The sequence below is a fragment of the Pelodiscus sinensis genome, chromosome 1 (assembly GCF_049634645.1).
Source record: "Pelodiscus sinensis isolate JC-2024 chromosome 1, ASM4963464v1, whole genome shotgun sequence".
Lineage (NCBI taxonomy): Eukaryota > Metazoa > Chordata > Testudines > Trionychidae > Pelodiscus > Pelodiscus sinensis.
The window spans coordinates 311,278,430-311,294,940 of NC_134711.1; the positions used below are offsets into that span (position 1 = coordinate 311,278,430).

At 46.5% G+C, this 16,511-nt stretch overlaps 1 protein-coding gene across 14 annotated transcripts in view; it reads left to right on the plus strand.

Annotated features, from left to right (window-relative positions):
• Positions 1 to 16,511, plus strand: part of DLG2 (discs large MAGUK scaffold protein 2) — a 1,555,116-nt gene that overhangs the window by 202,240 nt on the left and 1,336,365 nt on the right. For all 14 annotated transcript variants that reach the window (XM_075919432.1, XM_075919430.1, XM_075919421.1 and 11 more), the window contains one exon: positions 3,225 to 3,370. In XM_075919432.1, the coding sequence (XP_075775547.1) occupies positions 3,225 to 3,370 (146 nt within the window). The remainder of the gene's footprint in view (positions 1 to 3,224; positions 3,371 to 16,511) is intronic.

Sequence of the window (16,511 nt, forward strand, 5' to 3'; positions counted from 1 at the left end):
CTTGCTACAAGTCACATGTAGAAAAAAGACTAAATCATGATTACATGAAATGGCAACCAACGTGCTGCAGCATATATTTTAAATTTGGCCTCCTCACCCATCTCATCCCTAGTACTGTGTCCTGGCTTCTTGATCCCAACACAGTTATCTGTCCAGTTGTTTCCATTGCAACTCAGGCTATGTGTAGACTACAGAGATTTTCCAGAATACTGGCGGTATCACGAAAAACTTCTGCTGCGTCCAAGGAACGCATCCGCTTTTTTGGAACAGTTTCTGAAAAAGCGAATGTGTTCTTTCGGTATCCCTGTATTCCTCTCAGTGAGAGGAATAAGGGATGTTCTGAAAGAGGAGTTTTTTCCAAAATTTGGCCCCATATAGATGGGCCAAATTTCGGAAAAGCCTCGTTTGGAAAAAAAATCAGAAAAAAAGATGCAAATTGCAGTTCATGTATTTTTCCGACTTTTCTCTGCAGTGTAGACATAGCCTCATTCCCATCCTTTGCAATGGTCAATAGAGATCACGGAAGCTTTTCAGAACCCATCACTAGAATTGTCACTTCAAGAATATTTTCACTTGACACAGATTTTAGATCCTATTTTGAGCATACCTTGACTGAGTTACTGCCCTGTTCTACAGGGATGGCACTTTCAGATTGTGGTATCATGAGGTCACAGACTGAATTGATTCCTCTACATTTCATCATGAGGCTTTGTAATCACAGGAGTGTGCTGAAATTCAGTCTGTGCTAGTGTAAAATACCTTCTCTCATCTATACACAAGTTATTTTTCTACAGAGAGAAACTTAGGCTAGGTCTACACTGCAGTGCTGTTTCAGGATATCCCAGAATAGCTATTGCGCATCTTTCGAGCGTGCCCATTATTTTGAAATATAACGGGTTCACTATTCCAACGTCCCTGTAAACCTCATTCCATGTGGTGTAAGGGACATTTCAGAATAGCGATTTATTTCAAAATAAGTGCTGTGTAGACAGCACCAAATTTTGAAATAAGCTGTGTCATTTTCATAGCTCAAATTGCATAGCTTATTTTGAGATATGGGTACAGTGTGGACACACCCTAAAATTAGAGTCTTTGTAGAGATAATAAAGACTTTATACAAAGAATGTCTCTTTCTCTTTCCTTCATGTACTCCCATTGTATTACTTTTTATAAACATACAACACAAAGTAGTCTCTAAAGTTGAGTGGCAAATAATGTCTTGCTTTTCTCCTGCTGACCGACTTTGTGAAACCAGATAGCACTCTAACAGCTGTGGCAGAAATATGCAACAGCCTCGGGTCAGTTTCTCACTCTTCTTTTTGTAGGACATTTACCTTGAGTTCACTATATACTAGTTTAATGTATGTTTTTTCTTGCTGGTGCAATATAAATTGGCCTGGTATGTAATCTTCTGCACTTTACACTTGTACTTTCGCCGTGCAAATTTGAACAGTGGCTACAAAAATTGCATTCCTGCTGTAATTAAAGATATTATCGTTTTTAATGGTAATAAGTGATTTTAAGTACAGGCAGTCCCCGGGTTACGTACAAGATAGGGACTGTAGGTTTGTTCTTAAGTTGAATCTGTATGTAAGTCGGAACTGGTGTCCAGATTTAGCTGCTGCTGAAACTGATCAGTTTCAACACCAGCTGAATCTGGATGCCAGTTCTGACTTACATACAGATTCAACTTAAGAACCCCAGGCATCCCCAAGTCAGCTGCTGCTGAAACTGATCAGCGGCTGATTCCAGGAAGCCCAGGGCAGGGGCTTCCTGAAGTCAGCCACTGGTCAGTTTCAGCAGCGGCTGACTTGGGGATGCCTGGGGCAGAGCAGATGGGGTGCTGCTGGGTTGCTCCAGTAGCGCCGCCACTCCTCAGCGCTACTGGACCAACCCAGCAGCACCCAAGCTGCTCTGCCCCAGGCGTCCTGATTCAGCCGCTGCTGAAACTGACCAGCAGTGGCTGAATCAGGACGCCTGGGGCAGAGCAGCTGTGGTGCTGCCGGGTTGGTCCAGTAGCGCCCAGAGACGCGTCTGGGCTGTCCGCTGCCCGCGTGTTCCGCCGCTTTGCTCCCCGTCCCCCTGGTCTGCAGACCAGGGAGACGGGGAGCAAAGCAGAGCAAAGCCATGGAGCACACGGGCAGGGGACAGCCCAGACGCATCTGAGCTGTCCGCTTCCCCGCGTGCTCTGCCGCTTTGCTTCCTCTCCCTGGTCTGCTGGAGACCAGGGAGACGGGCCCCGTTCGTAACTGCGGATCCAACTTATGTCGGATCCGCGTAACTCGGGGACTGCCTGTACTATGTAACTATAAATTCATACAGATCTTTCCATTTTTAGTTAATTTCTTCTAGCAATTGTGAATTATCACAGCCAGATTAGTGCTCAAATAATTTTCTATATATTGCAGTTTATCATTTTAAAGGGACATTTTTTCATCATCTTATACTAGTTCTACCCTATCTGACGATAGTGAAGTCTGTAAATATTAGCTGATTAGTCCAATCTGCTAGTATTTGAACTGAGTAGATCCAAATCCTTAATGTTTTCCATCAATAGTTAAATACAGAGTCATTTTTTGCTGGTGGGACCTGGGCTGGGCCAGAGCTGCTGCTGTTAATGGCTCCTGGTCCTGGCTAGAGCTGATGCTTCTGATGGAATAGGGAGATGCATTTCTGAAGGGGTTTACCTTGTATAACTGGAAACAATTCCTACCTGGCCTACCTAGGATGGCCTCTGTGCTCTGACCCTCTTCAAAAGAGTTCCTGTTAAAGTGGTGGCTAAGACTAGTAGCTACTCCACCACCTGGGATAGCTGTTGGGGTGAGCTGCTCTTTAGATGGCTAACATCCATTTGGTTTCTAGTTTGTCCTCCAAGATGATTTGAAGTATGAACTGCTCTTTATCTCACACCATATATCAGTTTATATATATTGTTCATTTTGTTATTGCAATGTGTTCAAGCTCAATCTTCTCTCAATAGCTGTTGTTCACATATTTTCTCAAAATGATCAATGAAAATCCTTTAAAACAGGAAAGTTTCTCAGAAATCTTCATGACATTTCAGAAAACTATTTTGCATGTTGGCTTCTGCTGGAAATATAATGGTAAACATATAATATTACAAAGTAGCTTCCAAAGTGCCTAAATATTTACAGGTTACACAAAAATATCAAGGACTGTTAAATCCAGCATATCAAATGAAGTGTTTTTCTCATTACTAACAGATATTCAAGAGTTTTATGAAGTGACATTGCTAAACTCTCAAAAAAGCTGTGAGCAAAAAACAGAAGAAGCAAATCAAGTTGCTGAGAAATGGGAGAAGACAAAATCTTCTGCTACAGGCCATGAAAGTCTGCAGAAAAATCAAGAGGTACCGTAATAGATGGATAGTTACAAGTACAATAATGAAATAAATGGCTTAGGTGTTAAAAAATATCATATAATAGCTTTGTAATACAGGAAGGGTGGTTTTGTGGTTGAAATATTATCCTGAAACTCAGGAGATCTTCCTGTAATTCTTGACTCTGACACAAGCATTCTCTGTGACCGTGTACAAGTCACTTACTCTCATTTTGCTTCAGCTCTCTGTCTGTGAAATGGGCAGCATGGTGCTTCCTGTTCTCTATCCTTTGTCTTATCTGATATTTTGTATTTGCTTATATCACTTGCAAGTCGGTGGTCCTCCAGGAGAATAAGGAATCTACTACCACTCATAAAGGGTGAACCTCTTTACTTCATGTGTTAGTGGCCTGTGTTGTTTGAATGTGAAAGACCACTGTTCCAAACTTAGCTCTGTAAAAACATGTAAGAATTTCTTAAAAGCTACTATCAAATCTTTCATATTTGTGTGTCTATAATTAGACCTGATCTTGATGTTTTTGGCATCCACAGCTCCCACTAAACTCAAGACCAGCCCTTAGAATATCAAGCACCATACATAACAAAATTTAGGCACTCAAGTATGCTACTGGTGGAATGATGTGAATCTATTCTTTACTATGCTTGGCTCAGATCTGTTGCTGATCAGTAGTGATAAAAAATTGCTAGGCTGCCTACGTGAACTAAATTGGCAGTCTCACCACAAAAACTAGTGAATTATTTTCTCCTCAGCAGTGAGGCTAAGGATTGCATAGACAGAGAGTCCAAACTGCTCTCTCTTATCTCCAGGCTAAGATCAAGGTACACTGACAAAGGACATGGGGTAGACATTTACATGATCACTGTAGAAACTGTGGAAAAAGAGAAGATTTTTAGGTTCCAAAGATGTCAGTCCAGTACCTCCCATGAGCTGCAAATTCACTTGTAAGCACAAATCTGAAATAAAATAAAATCTCAGAAACATAGTATAGTTCCACATGGGATTTCTTATAGGACTGTTCAGAAAGCTAGACTGGAACACAGATGGCTAGTAGGATCCCTTAAGAAGTAAAATATTTGATTGTAGAAATTAAGTAGCGAAAGGAGCATTCAGATTTTGAGCAAAACCACAGCAAATGAAACTAAACATTGTTAGGAAATTTTCCATGAATGATTTAACACTAGAGTCCCAGATGAAGATACAGTTGGCTAACCTTGCTAATCTAACCATTTCTGACATGAAACTATACCACTTAAAGAAGTGAACATGAATTAGCTTTCAGTTTATTATCTCTTGAAGTATCTGGCAATAATGGCTCTCTCTTCTTTCTCCCTAACCTGGTGAAAGTATTCACCTGCCCCATCTTCCTGAACCTTCTTTTCTCTAAGGGCTAAGCTATTAGGCTAGAACAAGGAAATGTAGCCCTAGCATTCATGTTAATGTGTCAGGGGGTAGCTGTGTTAATCTGTATTTTAAAAACAATGAGTAGTCCTCTGACACCTCAAAAGACTAACAAATATATTATATCATGAGCTTTCATGGGTAAAACCTACTTCATCAGATGTGTTGGAGTGGAAATTACAGAATCCAGAGTATTTAAGGTGCCAGAGGACTGCTAGTTTTATTAATGTTAATGAAAGATGTAAGATATACGGTAGCAAAATCTAAGTACATCGATCCTAAAAATTATACCCTAATGTACAAACAACCAACAAAGAGAAATTAGTACAAAAATTTCAAACTTGTGTGCCTAAAGCTAGGCTCTTAAGTAAAACTGGGTTAAATTTCAGAGTTGCTAAGCATCTACAAATTCCATTGATGTCACTGGGAGCAAGAGATATTTAGCAACTTTGCAAATCAGGCCTAAAAGTGGATTGAGGAGTCTATCATTAGGCATCCAGGATTGAAAATTCAAACTTTTGCCTTTGTTTAACAATTGTTAGCACCTCTTAGTAAAGGTATATATTAATCCTTCAGTCCTCTTTTTCTTGTGATATTTATTTACTTATTTACCATTTTCCTAAAATCTTTGATAATAGCAAAGAGTTTGCTTGAATTCTAAGGCCTGGAGCATTGGTTCTTAACCTGTGAGCAACTTGTATTCAGGAATTTTATTGATTATTGAGCTGTATCAGATTATCCTCAGCATCATCAAGATATGGGAAACCAGGTGTCCAGGAAAAAGATCCCCTCAGACTACTAAAAGTGTATATAGAAATGTTATAAATAAAACTGGGAAATTGCTTTATGGGATATTAATTATGACAGATGTTTTCTGTTATGAACTGAGTGATCAATAAAGAATTTTTTTATTACAGATGGGTCTGAAATAGATGGATTAATGACCCTTTGAAAGATGTTTTTCACTCATTAAAAATCATTGATTGGCACAGCAGCAGGTAATGATGACTAGGTTAGAGATTCCTGCTCATCAGGCACTTACACTGAGAAACGTAAAAGAAATTCCATCAGTAACTGGGAAAACTGAACATATGATAACATTAATTATAAAAAAATTTACCCCTCCAAAAAGCAATTGCTTGGTCTTGTACCCTTTAAAAGGACATGAGTTTTGGGAGTTACTGTGAATGAATACTATTAGCATTCCACCAAGTACAGAAGAAAGAACCAAGGTACCTTCTCTTCACCCCCAAGAGGAAGTAGCAAAGAATAGCAAGCAATGGATCACATCATCTTCACTCAGAGCTTTATCTCAAATCTATATCTAAGGCTATGTCTACACTATGGCTGTGTCCAGACTCAGGGGTTTTTTCGGGAAAAGTAGCCTTTTCCCGAAAAAACTTCCCCTGCGTCCAGACTCAAGCCGCGTTCTTTCGAAATAATTTCGAAAGAACGCGGCTTTTCTTTCGATGGCGGTAAACCTCGTTTCACGAGGAAGAACGCCTTCTTTCGAAAGTTCCTCTTTCGAAAGAAGGCGTTCTTCAACGTAAATAGGGCTTCCTCGAAAGAGAGCATCCAGACTCGCTGGGTGCTCTCTTTCGAAAAAGCGGATTGCTCTTTTGAAAGATCCGCCTGCAGTCTAGACGAGATCTTTCGAAAGAGCCTCTTTCGAAAGAAGCCTGCAGTCTAGACATAGCCTATGTGATTATTTTGAAATAAGTTGTTTCGAAATAATAACCCTCTGTAGTGGGTTGGAGTGGCCACCCACTGACCCTGAAAGAGAGGTGCTCCTTCCAGAGCCTTGGTGGGCTACACCTGGTCCTAATGAGCTATCTGGCCGGAAGCCAAGGGGCAGAGCCAGAAAGGTAAAAAGCCTGCCAGCCAGGCCAGTGAGGCCCTGACCACTTAAGAGGCTAGAGGACTCCTCTACACCCTGAGGAGGGGAGCTAAGGCCTGGTGAGGTGGAGAGCTGGCGTGGGCCGCCAGGGCCCCTGCTGCACAGCAGCCTGAAGGAACAGCAGAGGCCAGAGGGCTCCCCGACATGCTGCGGAACGGAGCAAATGCCTAGTGAGGTGGTGAGCTGGCATGGACCACCAGTGCTCCTGCTGCACAGCGGCCCAGAAGAACAACAGACTCCTCCGAACTCCCCAAACACCCTGCAAGCTGCTGAGGCCAATTGACCTGGATCCCTGTGACTCTGCAGAAGACCTATGCAACTGCCAGGTACGCGCTGAGGGGGAGGAGGGAAGTGGCCCGGGGACAGCATGGACGTAGACATGCCCAGATTAGCATGTTTCGGGATGAAGCCTCTGCTGATCCAGAAGCAGTAAACTGCTGCCTCTAGGGTCCTGGGCCGGGGCACTGTGGAGTGGGCAGGTCTGTGCCCCACTGCCACCCACTGCTTGGGTGGTAGCCTCCCCCTCTCCGCCATTGCTGGCGAGCTGTCTGCAGCCCTCCTCAAGGAGACCACAGTTGTGTAGATTCTTCTTCGGGTAATCCCCATGGGTGCTCCATGTCTGGTGTTGTGCTCATCCCGGCGCCGCGAAGCGGAGGCTTCCCAAAGCTGTGTTCGGCCGGACCGCACGTGCGCAAGTGCTCGAGGCCGTCTGCGCCTTTCCTCTCCGAGCGCGGTCTGGCCCCCGCCTCAGTTCCTCTCAGCCGCCTCTGGCCACGGTCCGAGCTCTCTCTCCTCTCTTCTCCTCAGAGAACCTCAGCATTCTGTTAATAGTTAAATTTACTCTTTGATCTTATCTGCCTTCCTTTTCTTATCTCCACTCCTTTAAAGTTTAAAAAAAAAGTAGAAATACAGATGTTTTAATAGTTTTATCTCCGTCCCTATTGTTCCTGTTGTTCTCAGCTGGCGCATAGTCGCCTTTCTCTCTCTCAAAAATAAGTAAAGAAAGAAATAAACCAAACAAAGAATAAGTGAAATAAGGCAATACAAGAAATAAAGATACCAACGAACAGAAAGGAGCACATATACCGCAAACTAAGCGGTGTGCTGGACAAGAGCACTCAAGCGGCAAAATACCAGGTTCTCCCAGCTTTAAAAAGTGCTAGCTCTGTCATGAGGCTATGCCAGTTTCCGACGGTCATGCCTCCTGTATTAGGTGCCTGGGGGAGGCACACTTGCCACAACAATGCACCCACTGTGCCAACCTAACCTCAAGAGCCCATAAGGACCGCGAGAGATGCCTGAAAATGATACTCTTTGACAAGGCGCTCACGCCTCAGGACGCCAGCACCACTAATCCCACTGCGGATGCAGAGAGGAGGTGGGCTCCCTCCCCTAAAGGTACCCCTCCTCTGAAGGAGAACCTTCACCAGTCAGGTCCCTGCCTGTTGGTCCGCAGAAGCGGGTAAGCGCAGGACACAAGCCGGGCACATCCAGCTCCTCTACCAGCTCTGCACTGGTCTCTGGCTCTAAGAAGCCGACCGGCACTGCACCATGCTCCCGACTGGCCACAGCACCGGAGCGCCGTTTGAAAGACTCTGCCCTGCTGGCACCGACAGCTGTACTGCTGTCCTCCTCACCACGCTCAGCTGAAGCTCCTCCCTCCCAAAACAGGAGCTGTCCGCAGCTTATGCACCAGCAGATCTTCAGCCTGACTCAGCAGCTCCCCCTACTCTGCAGCCTGCTGTCCCTTCAGCACCGGCCCCTGCGTGTTCAGAGCTGCCTCCTCCAGCACCGAGGAAGGCAATGTCAAAATCCCGCAGGCATGCGCCTTCTCCTCTGCCTTCCCCTACAGCTTCACCCGGACCATCTCTGCGGCACTGTACTCCTGCACCTCACTCCACCAGATATTAAGGCACTCGAGCCTGCAGAAGTCTGTCGCCCTATTATCACCGTCACAGGGAACCTGTCACCTACCTCAGGGATTCTCGATCACGGTCTCCTTCGCGATACCCATGCTCTCCTGTGCACTCACCATGTCGTGCATATTATGTTAGGCACGCTAGTGTCATTTCTTCACGACACTCATCCCCGGGGTACTTGGACCCCTCCAGTCTGTGTTCTTATGGGGCCCTCCTTGTTGGAGGTCTCTCAGTACAGGACAGGACCCTGTCTCCATCCCTTCCACGGGAGCACCCTGTTTGTGTAACTGAGTCTGTTCCCCCAGAGGCACCTCAGTGACTGGGATGTGCTGGCAGGTCTCCCTTTGGGCTTGTCTACCCTATGGAGAAGGTCAACGCTGCTGCAGTTGATTTTTAGGGGCTGAATTAGTGAGTGAGGTGAGGACGGGTTTATTGGAGCTTTGAGGGCTCCCCCGTTGGTGCCGGCAGTGCTATTCCTCACAAGGAGTAAGGGAAGTTCATGAGATCGTGGGCTCCCGTCAACCTCCAGCTGTGTGGACGGGCAAAAAATCGACTGTAGGTACTTTGACTCGAGCTGTGTAATTCACGTAGCTGGTGTGACCATCGTAGGTTGACTTTCCCCTTTAGTGTAGACTAGGCCAGTAGCAGCAGAAGTGGAACCTCAGAGTTCACCGCCCAAGAGCGGAGAGCTCACACACACCAGCTGGTTCTGAAATGCTCAGATTCCCCAGGAGAGGATGGCGAAGGCTCAGCCTTCCTCTTCCAGCCTTTCCTCTGCCTTCACACAATGACTAGCCCCTGCCATGGAGGGATTGTGGGTACTGCAGGAAAGCCAGAACTTCTATCCCTGACCTCTGGAGGAGAGGGGAAAGGGTATTGGGGGACATGTGTGTGAGTGGCAGAGGCCACTTTCTGGAGAGAGTGCTACAGGGGTCCCCTCGTCTTCCTCCCTCTTGCAGGTTCCCATGCAGGGGATCAGTGTCCTCCACCTCATCACACTTGACGGGGAATGGATGCTGTCCAAGGGTATGTCTACACTACAGCACTAATTCGAACTAACTTAATTCGAATTAGTTAATTCAAACTAAGATAATTTGAATTAGTTCATCTAGACCTAAAAACTAATTTGAATTAGCGTTTTGCTAATTCGAAATAGCATGTCCACATTGAGTGGACCCTGAACCGAAGTTAAGGCTGGCTGGAACCAGTGCCGGCAGGACATCAGGTTAGGACCTAGAGAGTGGAGCTGCTGCCTCAGGCTAGCCGAGGGCTGTGCTTAAAGGGACCCGACCCCCACCCCAGACAGACAGTTCTCAGGGTTCCCTGCTTGCTTGCCTACCTTGATGAGGGACATCACAGCACTCGGCCATCGGCACATCACAGCACTCGGCCATCAGCCCGACTGCACTTGCTGCAGGCTGCCATCCGGGGGGGGGGGGGTGTCAATCGGAGGGCTGTCAGGATCCAGGAGGCCCTGCAGGAGAGCTTCCACCCTGAGAAGCCCGCAAAGCCACCCCAGTCCTCCCCATCAGGGGCTCATGCCCCATTCCTCCCTCACCTCCTTCCACTTACCCCTCCCTAGCCCCCCTTCTTGATGTAAAAAATAAAGGACACGTGTGTTCAAAAATAGAAACTCTCTTTAGTTAACAAAACTGGGGGAGGGGAAGATTAACCTCTGGGGAGACTGGGAAAAGGAGGTGGGAGAGGGGAAGAGAGAGGATGGGAGAGGAGAGGAGAAAACCTGAGATGAGAGAGCTGCAAGGGGGAAGCCAGGGGAAGAAGGTGAAGTATAAAACTATGGTATACAACATCTTCAGTACTGTATACAGATGTGGTCTCCTCAGCTCAAAAAAGATATTTTGGCCTTGGAAAGGGTGCAGAAAAGGGCAACTACAATGATTAGGAGTTTGGAACAGGTCCCATATGAAGAGAGGCTAAAGAGACTGGGACTTTTCAGCTTAGAAAAGATGAGACTGAGGGGGGATATGATAGAGGTATATAAAAGCATAAGTGGTGTGGAGAGGGTGAATAAAGAAAAGTTCTTCATTAATCCCCATAATAGAAGGACTAGAGGACACCAAATGAAATAAATGGGCAGCAGGTTTCAAAATAATAAGTGAAAGTTCTTCTTCACACAGCACATAGTCAACCTGTGGAACTCCTTGCCACAGGAGGCTGTGAAGGCTAAAACTATAAGGGTATGTCTACACTACCCCGCTAGTTCGAACTAGCGGGGTAATGTAGGCATACCGCAATTGCAAACGAAGCCCGGGATTTGAATTTCCCGGGCTTCATTTGCATAAGCGGGGTGCCGCCATTTTTAAATCCCCGCTCGTTCGAACCCCATGCCGCGCGGCTACACTCCTCATGGAATGAGGAGTAACGGTAGTTCGAACTAGGAAGCCTAGTTCAAACTACCTAGTTCGTGCCGCGTGTAGCCGCGCGGCACGGGGTTCGAACGAGCGGGGATTTAAAAATGGCGGCGCCCCGCTTATGCAAATGAAGCCCGGGAAATTCAAATCCCGGGCTTCATTTGCAATTGCGGTATGCTTACCTTACCCCGCTAGTTCGAACTAGCGGGGTAGTGTAGACATACCCTAACAGGGTTTAAAGAGAAGTTAGATAAATTCATGGAGGTTGGGTTCATGGAGTGCTATTAGCCAGGAGGTAGGAACGGTGTCCCTGGCCTCTGTTTGTGAAAGGCTAGAGATGGATGGCACAAGACAAATGGCTTGGTCATTGTCTTCGGTCCATCCCCTCCGGGGTACCTGGTGCTGGGCACTGTTGGCAGACAGACTACGGGGCTAGATGGACCTTTGGTCTGACCCAGTACAGCCAATCTTATGTTCTTATGTTCTAAGCTCAGGGTCGGGGGTCTCACTGGACCACCTTGATTTTCATGCAAACCTGCTCCTGGGTTTGCATATGGCCTTTGGTGGCCAGGCTGGCAGCTAACCTGCCCTAGACGGCCGCATTCCTGTGCCTAGTGCAGAGGTCGTGGATGTTGGAGGCCTTCCTCCAAACCTCGATGAGGTCCATGATCTCTGCACTAGACCAGGCAGGCGCCTGCCTCTTGCGTCCCCGGGCAGGATCCTGGGAGCCGCCAGCCTGGTCCCGGGAAGAGGCGGAGGGCTCTGTGGCAGCGGGTGGCTGGCTCATGCCGTTCCAAGTGCAGGGTCTGCTGGCTGGGTGCTGGCAGGCTTGCAACTGGCACGAGCCCTGTAGCCAGACCATGCCCCTTTAAGGGCTCTGGGGCCAGGAGGGGGGCAGAAGAGTTTCCTTGGTTTGGCCCAGAGTGACTACCAGGGCAACTTGGGAAGGGCTAGCCTCCAACTAGTTCGAATTAAGTGGCTACACAGCCCTTAATTTGAACTACTTAATTCAAACTAGGTGTTAGTCCTCGTAGAATGAGCTTTACCTAGTTCAAATTAAGTGCTCCGCTAGTTCGAATTAAATTCAAACTAGCGGTTTGCATGTGTAGCCCCTAGTTCAAATTAACTTTAATAACGGCTGTTAGTTCGAATTAACTTTGTAGTGTAGACATACCCCAAGAGTGTGAGCATGTGTCTGTGCTATGTGTGGCACTTCTGTGTGGTTCCATGACCCCAGCCTCCTTAATGGTGGCTTGTCATGGGAAGGTGTCGCACCACAGAGTCCAGGGTAAGGTAGGCCTGTGCAAGAACTGTGTGAGAAGGAGCAAGGAGTTCCTATGCAAGAGCATCATGGAGCAGAGTGCTTCGGACTGGTGCTCCATGTGCATGGGCTGTTGTGCAGTCTCAAGGCCAAGAAGGCTGAGGGTATGTCTACACTACCCTCCTAGTTCGAACTAGGAGGGTAATGTAGGCATACCGCACTTGCAAATGAAGCCCGGGATTTGAATTTCCCGGGCTTCATTTGCATAAGCGGGGAGCCGCCATTTTTAAAACCCCGCTGGTTCGAACTCCGTGCAGCGCGGCTACACGGGGCTCGAACTAGGTAGTTCGGACTAGGATTCCTATTCCGAACTACTGGTACTCCTCGTGGAACGGGGAGTACCGGTAGTTCGGAATAGGAATCCTAGTTCGAACTACCTAGTTCGAGCCCCGTGTAGCCGCGCTGCACGGGGTTCGAACCAGCGGGGTTTTAAAAATGACGGCTCCCCGCTTATGCAAATGAAGCCTGGGAAATTCAAATCCCGGGCTTCATTTGCAAGTGCGGTATGCCTACATTACCCCGCTAGTTCGAATTAGCGGGGTAGTGTAGACATACCCTGAGTGAGGAACATGCAAGCCCCTCGCTGCCTGCTGCCTACACCCACTTGTGTATAGGGAAAGTGATGGATCTCACCTAAAGTGTCTTTTCCGGGTTCATCTGAGCCTTCAGCGACATCCTGGGAGGGAGGACGTGCTCCAGGCTGAGGATCAACTCCTAGCTGGCGGGCATGGTGTCCAGGCTGGCCTGCTCCTCCTCCTCATCGTTGTCATCCTTTTCCACAGCCCCACCCTTATGGAGGCTGATGACGGGCATGCCTAGGCTGGAGTTGATTGTGATAGGAGGAGAACAGTGTTCTCTCTAAAATTTTCCCACCACGAGAGGAGTGAGTTTTGGTTTGTGCACCAATATTGAGGTCATGCGCACAGGTTTGGATGTGTTGTACTATTGTACCCAATTTATTAACACACACACATTCCTGGACACCAGAGCAGAACCCCTTCCTCCCCCGCCATACAGTATGTCCCATTCTCAGCTGCTGGAGCAGACCCCAATTCCCGCAGCCATCCAGCATGTTCCGTTCTTGGCCCCACCTGCCAGAACAGGCCCCGGTCTCTTGTCACATGGCAGCCCCAGCCACCAGAGGAGGCTGTAGCAGGTCCTGGCTCCCTACCCCAGCAGCTCCCTCACCACAGTGTCTCAGCCAGCCCTGCCCACTGGAGCAGCCATAGGAGTTAGGTGGGGGAAGAATTTTTTGTGCATGGCCACACAGGTGCGTGCTTTTGCGGGAACTACGGATGTGTCTGGTCTCCCTCTCAGGATGGCATCCAGATGCTCATAATAGCTGTAAGTGTGTGGTGCTGCCCCAGAGCGAGAACTCTGTTCCCTTGCCTTAGTGTATCCCTGCCACAGTTCTTTGATTTTCATTCTGACCTGGTCCAGGGTTCAGGTGTTTTCACTTCTGGGCCAGGCTGATGGCCATCTGGCCGTAGATGTCTGTGTTTCAGTGTCTGGTGCAGAGATCCTGGAGGTTTGTCTCCTCTCCCCAGGCCTCGATGAGATCCAGGATTTCCGCACCTTCCAGGCCGGTGTCCTCTTTCACCCCAGGTGAGGGGCTTTTGAGATGGCTGCTGGCATGCTTGCAGTCATAGGAGGGCTCAGAGGGAGTGCTAGAGTCTGCTGTTGTTGTATAGAAGGGTGCTGCTGTGTGGCATGGAGATGGCAGGGCTGGTGTGGTGCTATAAGCCCTTTCTCTTCTGCCTGCAGCTTGAAAGACTGCAAGAGAAGGGAGGATTAGAGTTGTCAGGCTGTGACCAGAGTGGCCACTGGGTCAGCAGCGAGAGGCCTATAGAGGCCAATTATTTCAGAATAACAGCAGCTGAGCATCCACGCTAACCCTATTTCGAAATAACAATTTTGAAATAGGCATTGTTCCTCATGAGAAGCAGGGGTCATTTTGAAATAACAAGCCCATTATTTCAAAATTATTTTGAAATAGCAGGTTTGCTGTGTGCATGCTCACCTTATTTCAAAATAACTCCCCAGTGTAGACATGCCCTAAGAGTCAATATGAAGTAACCCAGGAAACTACTAAGGCTGTTAAGGACTAGTCAACTATCTGATAAGCAAATGCTTATCAGACAGTTGAATCAACAAGTTGTTTTCCCCCCTTGCTGCCTCTATCAGATAGAGTGGCAGCACTTCACGGAGCCTGTACCAGCTGACCCGGGGCTCTGCATGGCATTTCAAAGCAGCAGCGCAGCATGGAGCCTGGGGTCAGAAGAGCCCCAGGGGCTCTTGTGCATTTCAAAGAAGGAATGCAGAAGTGCCTATTGACTAGCTGAGTAGTTGATGGAAATTCCATTGACTACTCGACTAGTAAATCACTCATTAGTTAACATCCTTAGAAACTACAGACCAGTCAGTTTAACTTCTGTGCCCTGAAAGATAATGGATTAGGTAATTAAGGAATTCATTTATAAACATCTGGAAGAAATCAAGGTGATAGGTAACAGCCAGCATGGATTTGTAAAGAACAAATTATGTCAAAGCAATCTGATAGCTTTCTTTGATACCATAACAAGTCTTGTGGAAAAGAGAGAAGCAGTGGATGTGGTATACCTAGACTTTAGTAAGGCATTTGATACGGTCTTACATGACCTTCTTATCAATAAACTAGGCAAATACAATTTAGATGGAGCTATTATAAGGTGGGTGAATAACTGGCTGGATAACCATTACCAGAGAATAGTTATTAATGGTTCAGTCATGCTGGAAGGGCATAACAATTGGGGTTCTGCAAAGTCTGTTTTGGGAACAGATCTGTTCAATATCTTCATCAACAATTTAGATGATAGCATAGAGAGTACGCTTATTAAATTTACAGATGATACCAAGATGGGAGGGACTGCAACTGCTTTGGAGGATAGGGTCATAATTCAAAATGATCTGGACAAACTGGAGAAATGGACTGAGGTAAATAGGATGCAGTTTAATGAGGACAAGTGCAAAGTACACTACTTGGGAAGGAACAATCTGTTTCACACAAACAGAATGGGAAGTGATTGTCTAGGAAGAAGTACTGCAGAAAGAGCTCTAGGGGTCATAGTGGACCACAAGCTAAATATGAGTCAACAGTGTGACACTTTTTCAAAAAAAAACCAAACATGATTCTGAGATGCATTAACAGGAATGTTGCGAGCAAAACATGAGAAGTCATTCTTCTGCCCCACTCTGCGCTGATTAGGCCTCAATTGGAGTATTATGTTCAGTTCTGGGCATCACATTTCAAGAAAGATGTGGGGAAATTGGAGATCCGGAGGAGAGCAACAAGTATGGTTAATGGTCTAGAGAACAAATTATGAGGGAAGACTGAAAGAATTGGGTTTGTTTAGTTTGGAAAGAAGAAGACCGAGAGGGGACATGATAGCGGTTTTAAATCATCTAAAAGGGTGTCACAAGGAGGGAGAAAAAGTGTTTTCCTTGACCTCTGAGGACAGGACAAGAAGCAATGGGCTTAAACTGCATCAAGGGAGGTTTAGGTTGGACATTAGGAATAAATTCCTAAATGTCAGGGTGGTTAGACACTGGACTAAATTGCGTAGGGAGTTTGTGGAATCTCTATCATTAGAGATATTTAAGAGCAAGTTAGACAGATATCTATTAGGGATGATCTAGATGGTGCTTGGTCCTGTTCTGAGGGCAGGAGACTGGTATTGATGGCCTGTCAAGGTCCCTTCCAGTTCTAGTATTCTATGATTCTAAGATTAATTTCAAAAGGTGGAATTTACAGGAGATTTGATAGAGTCCAAGTCAGCATCATTGTACCTTCCTCAAAATAGGCCTGACTCCCTTGTGATTATCATCCTTAAGGTGAAAAGAAACCTTATAACAACTTTTCAGAATGTGTCAGAGACTTAAGGCATATGGCTTCATGCATGTTTTTCATTCCTCCAGCCTGACTGCAGTTTTCTCCTCTCCAAACATGACTGAAGATAATATATTGTCCATTGACCCAAAACATGAATATGACTCTGAGTTCTTCATCAAATTCTATTGACTCCTCATTGGTGATTAAACTCTTCCCAAATACTTAAGGGACTTCTGGTTGTTCCTCTTCAATCCCTAATTCCGATTGTGGATGCCTCCAAACCAGGTTGGGGAATATACATTCCCAGCATCTTTAAATTCAGGTTTTACGGTCTCAACAACAAAAACCACTTCTTGCTGCCATGGACTTCCACAA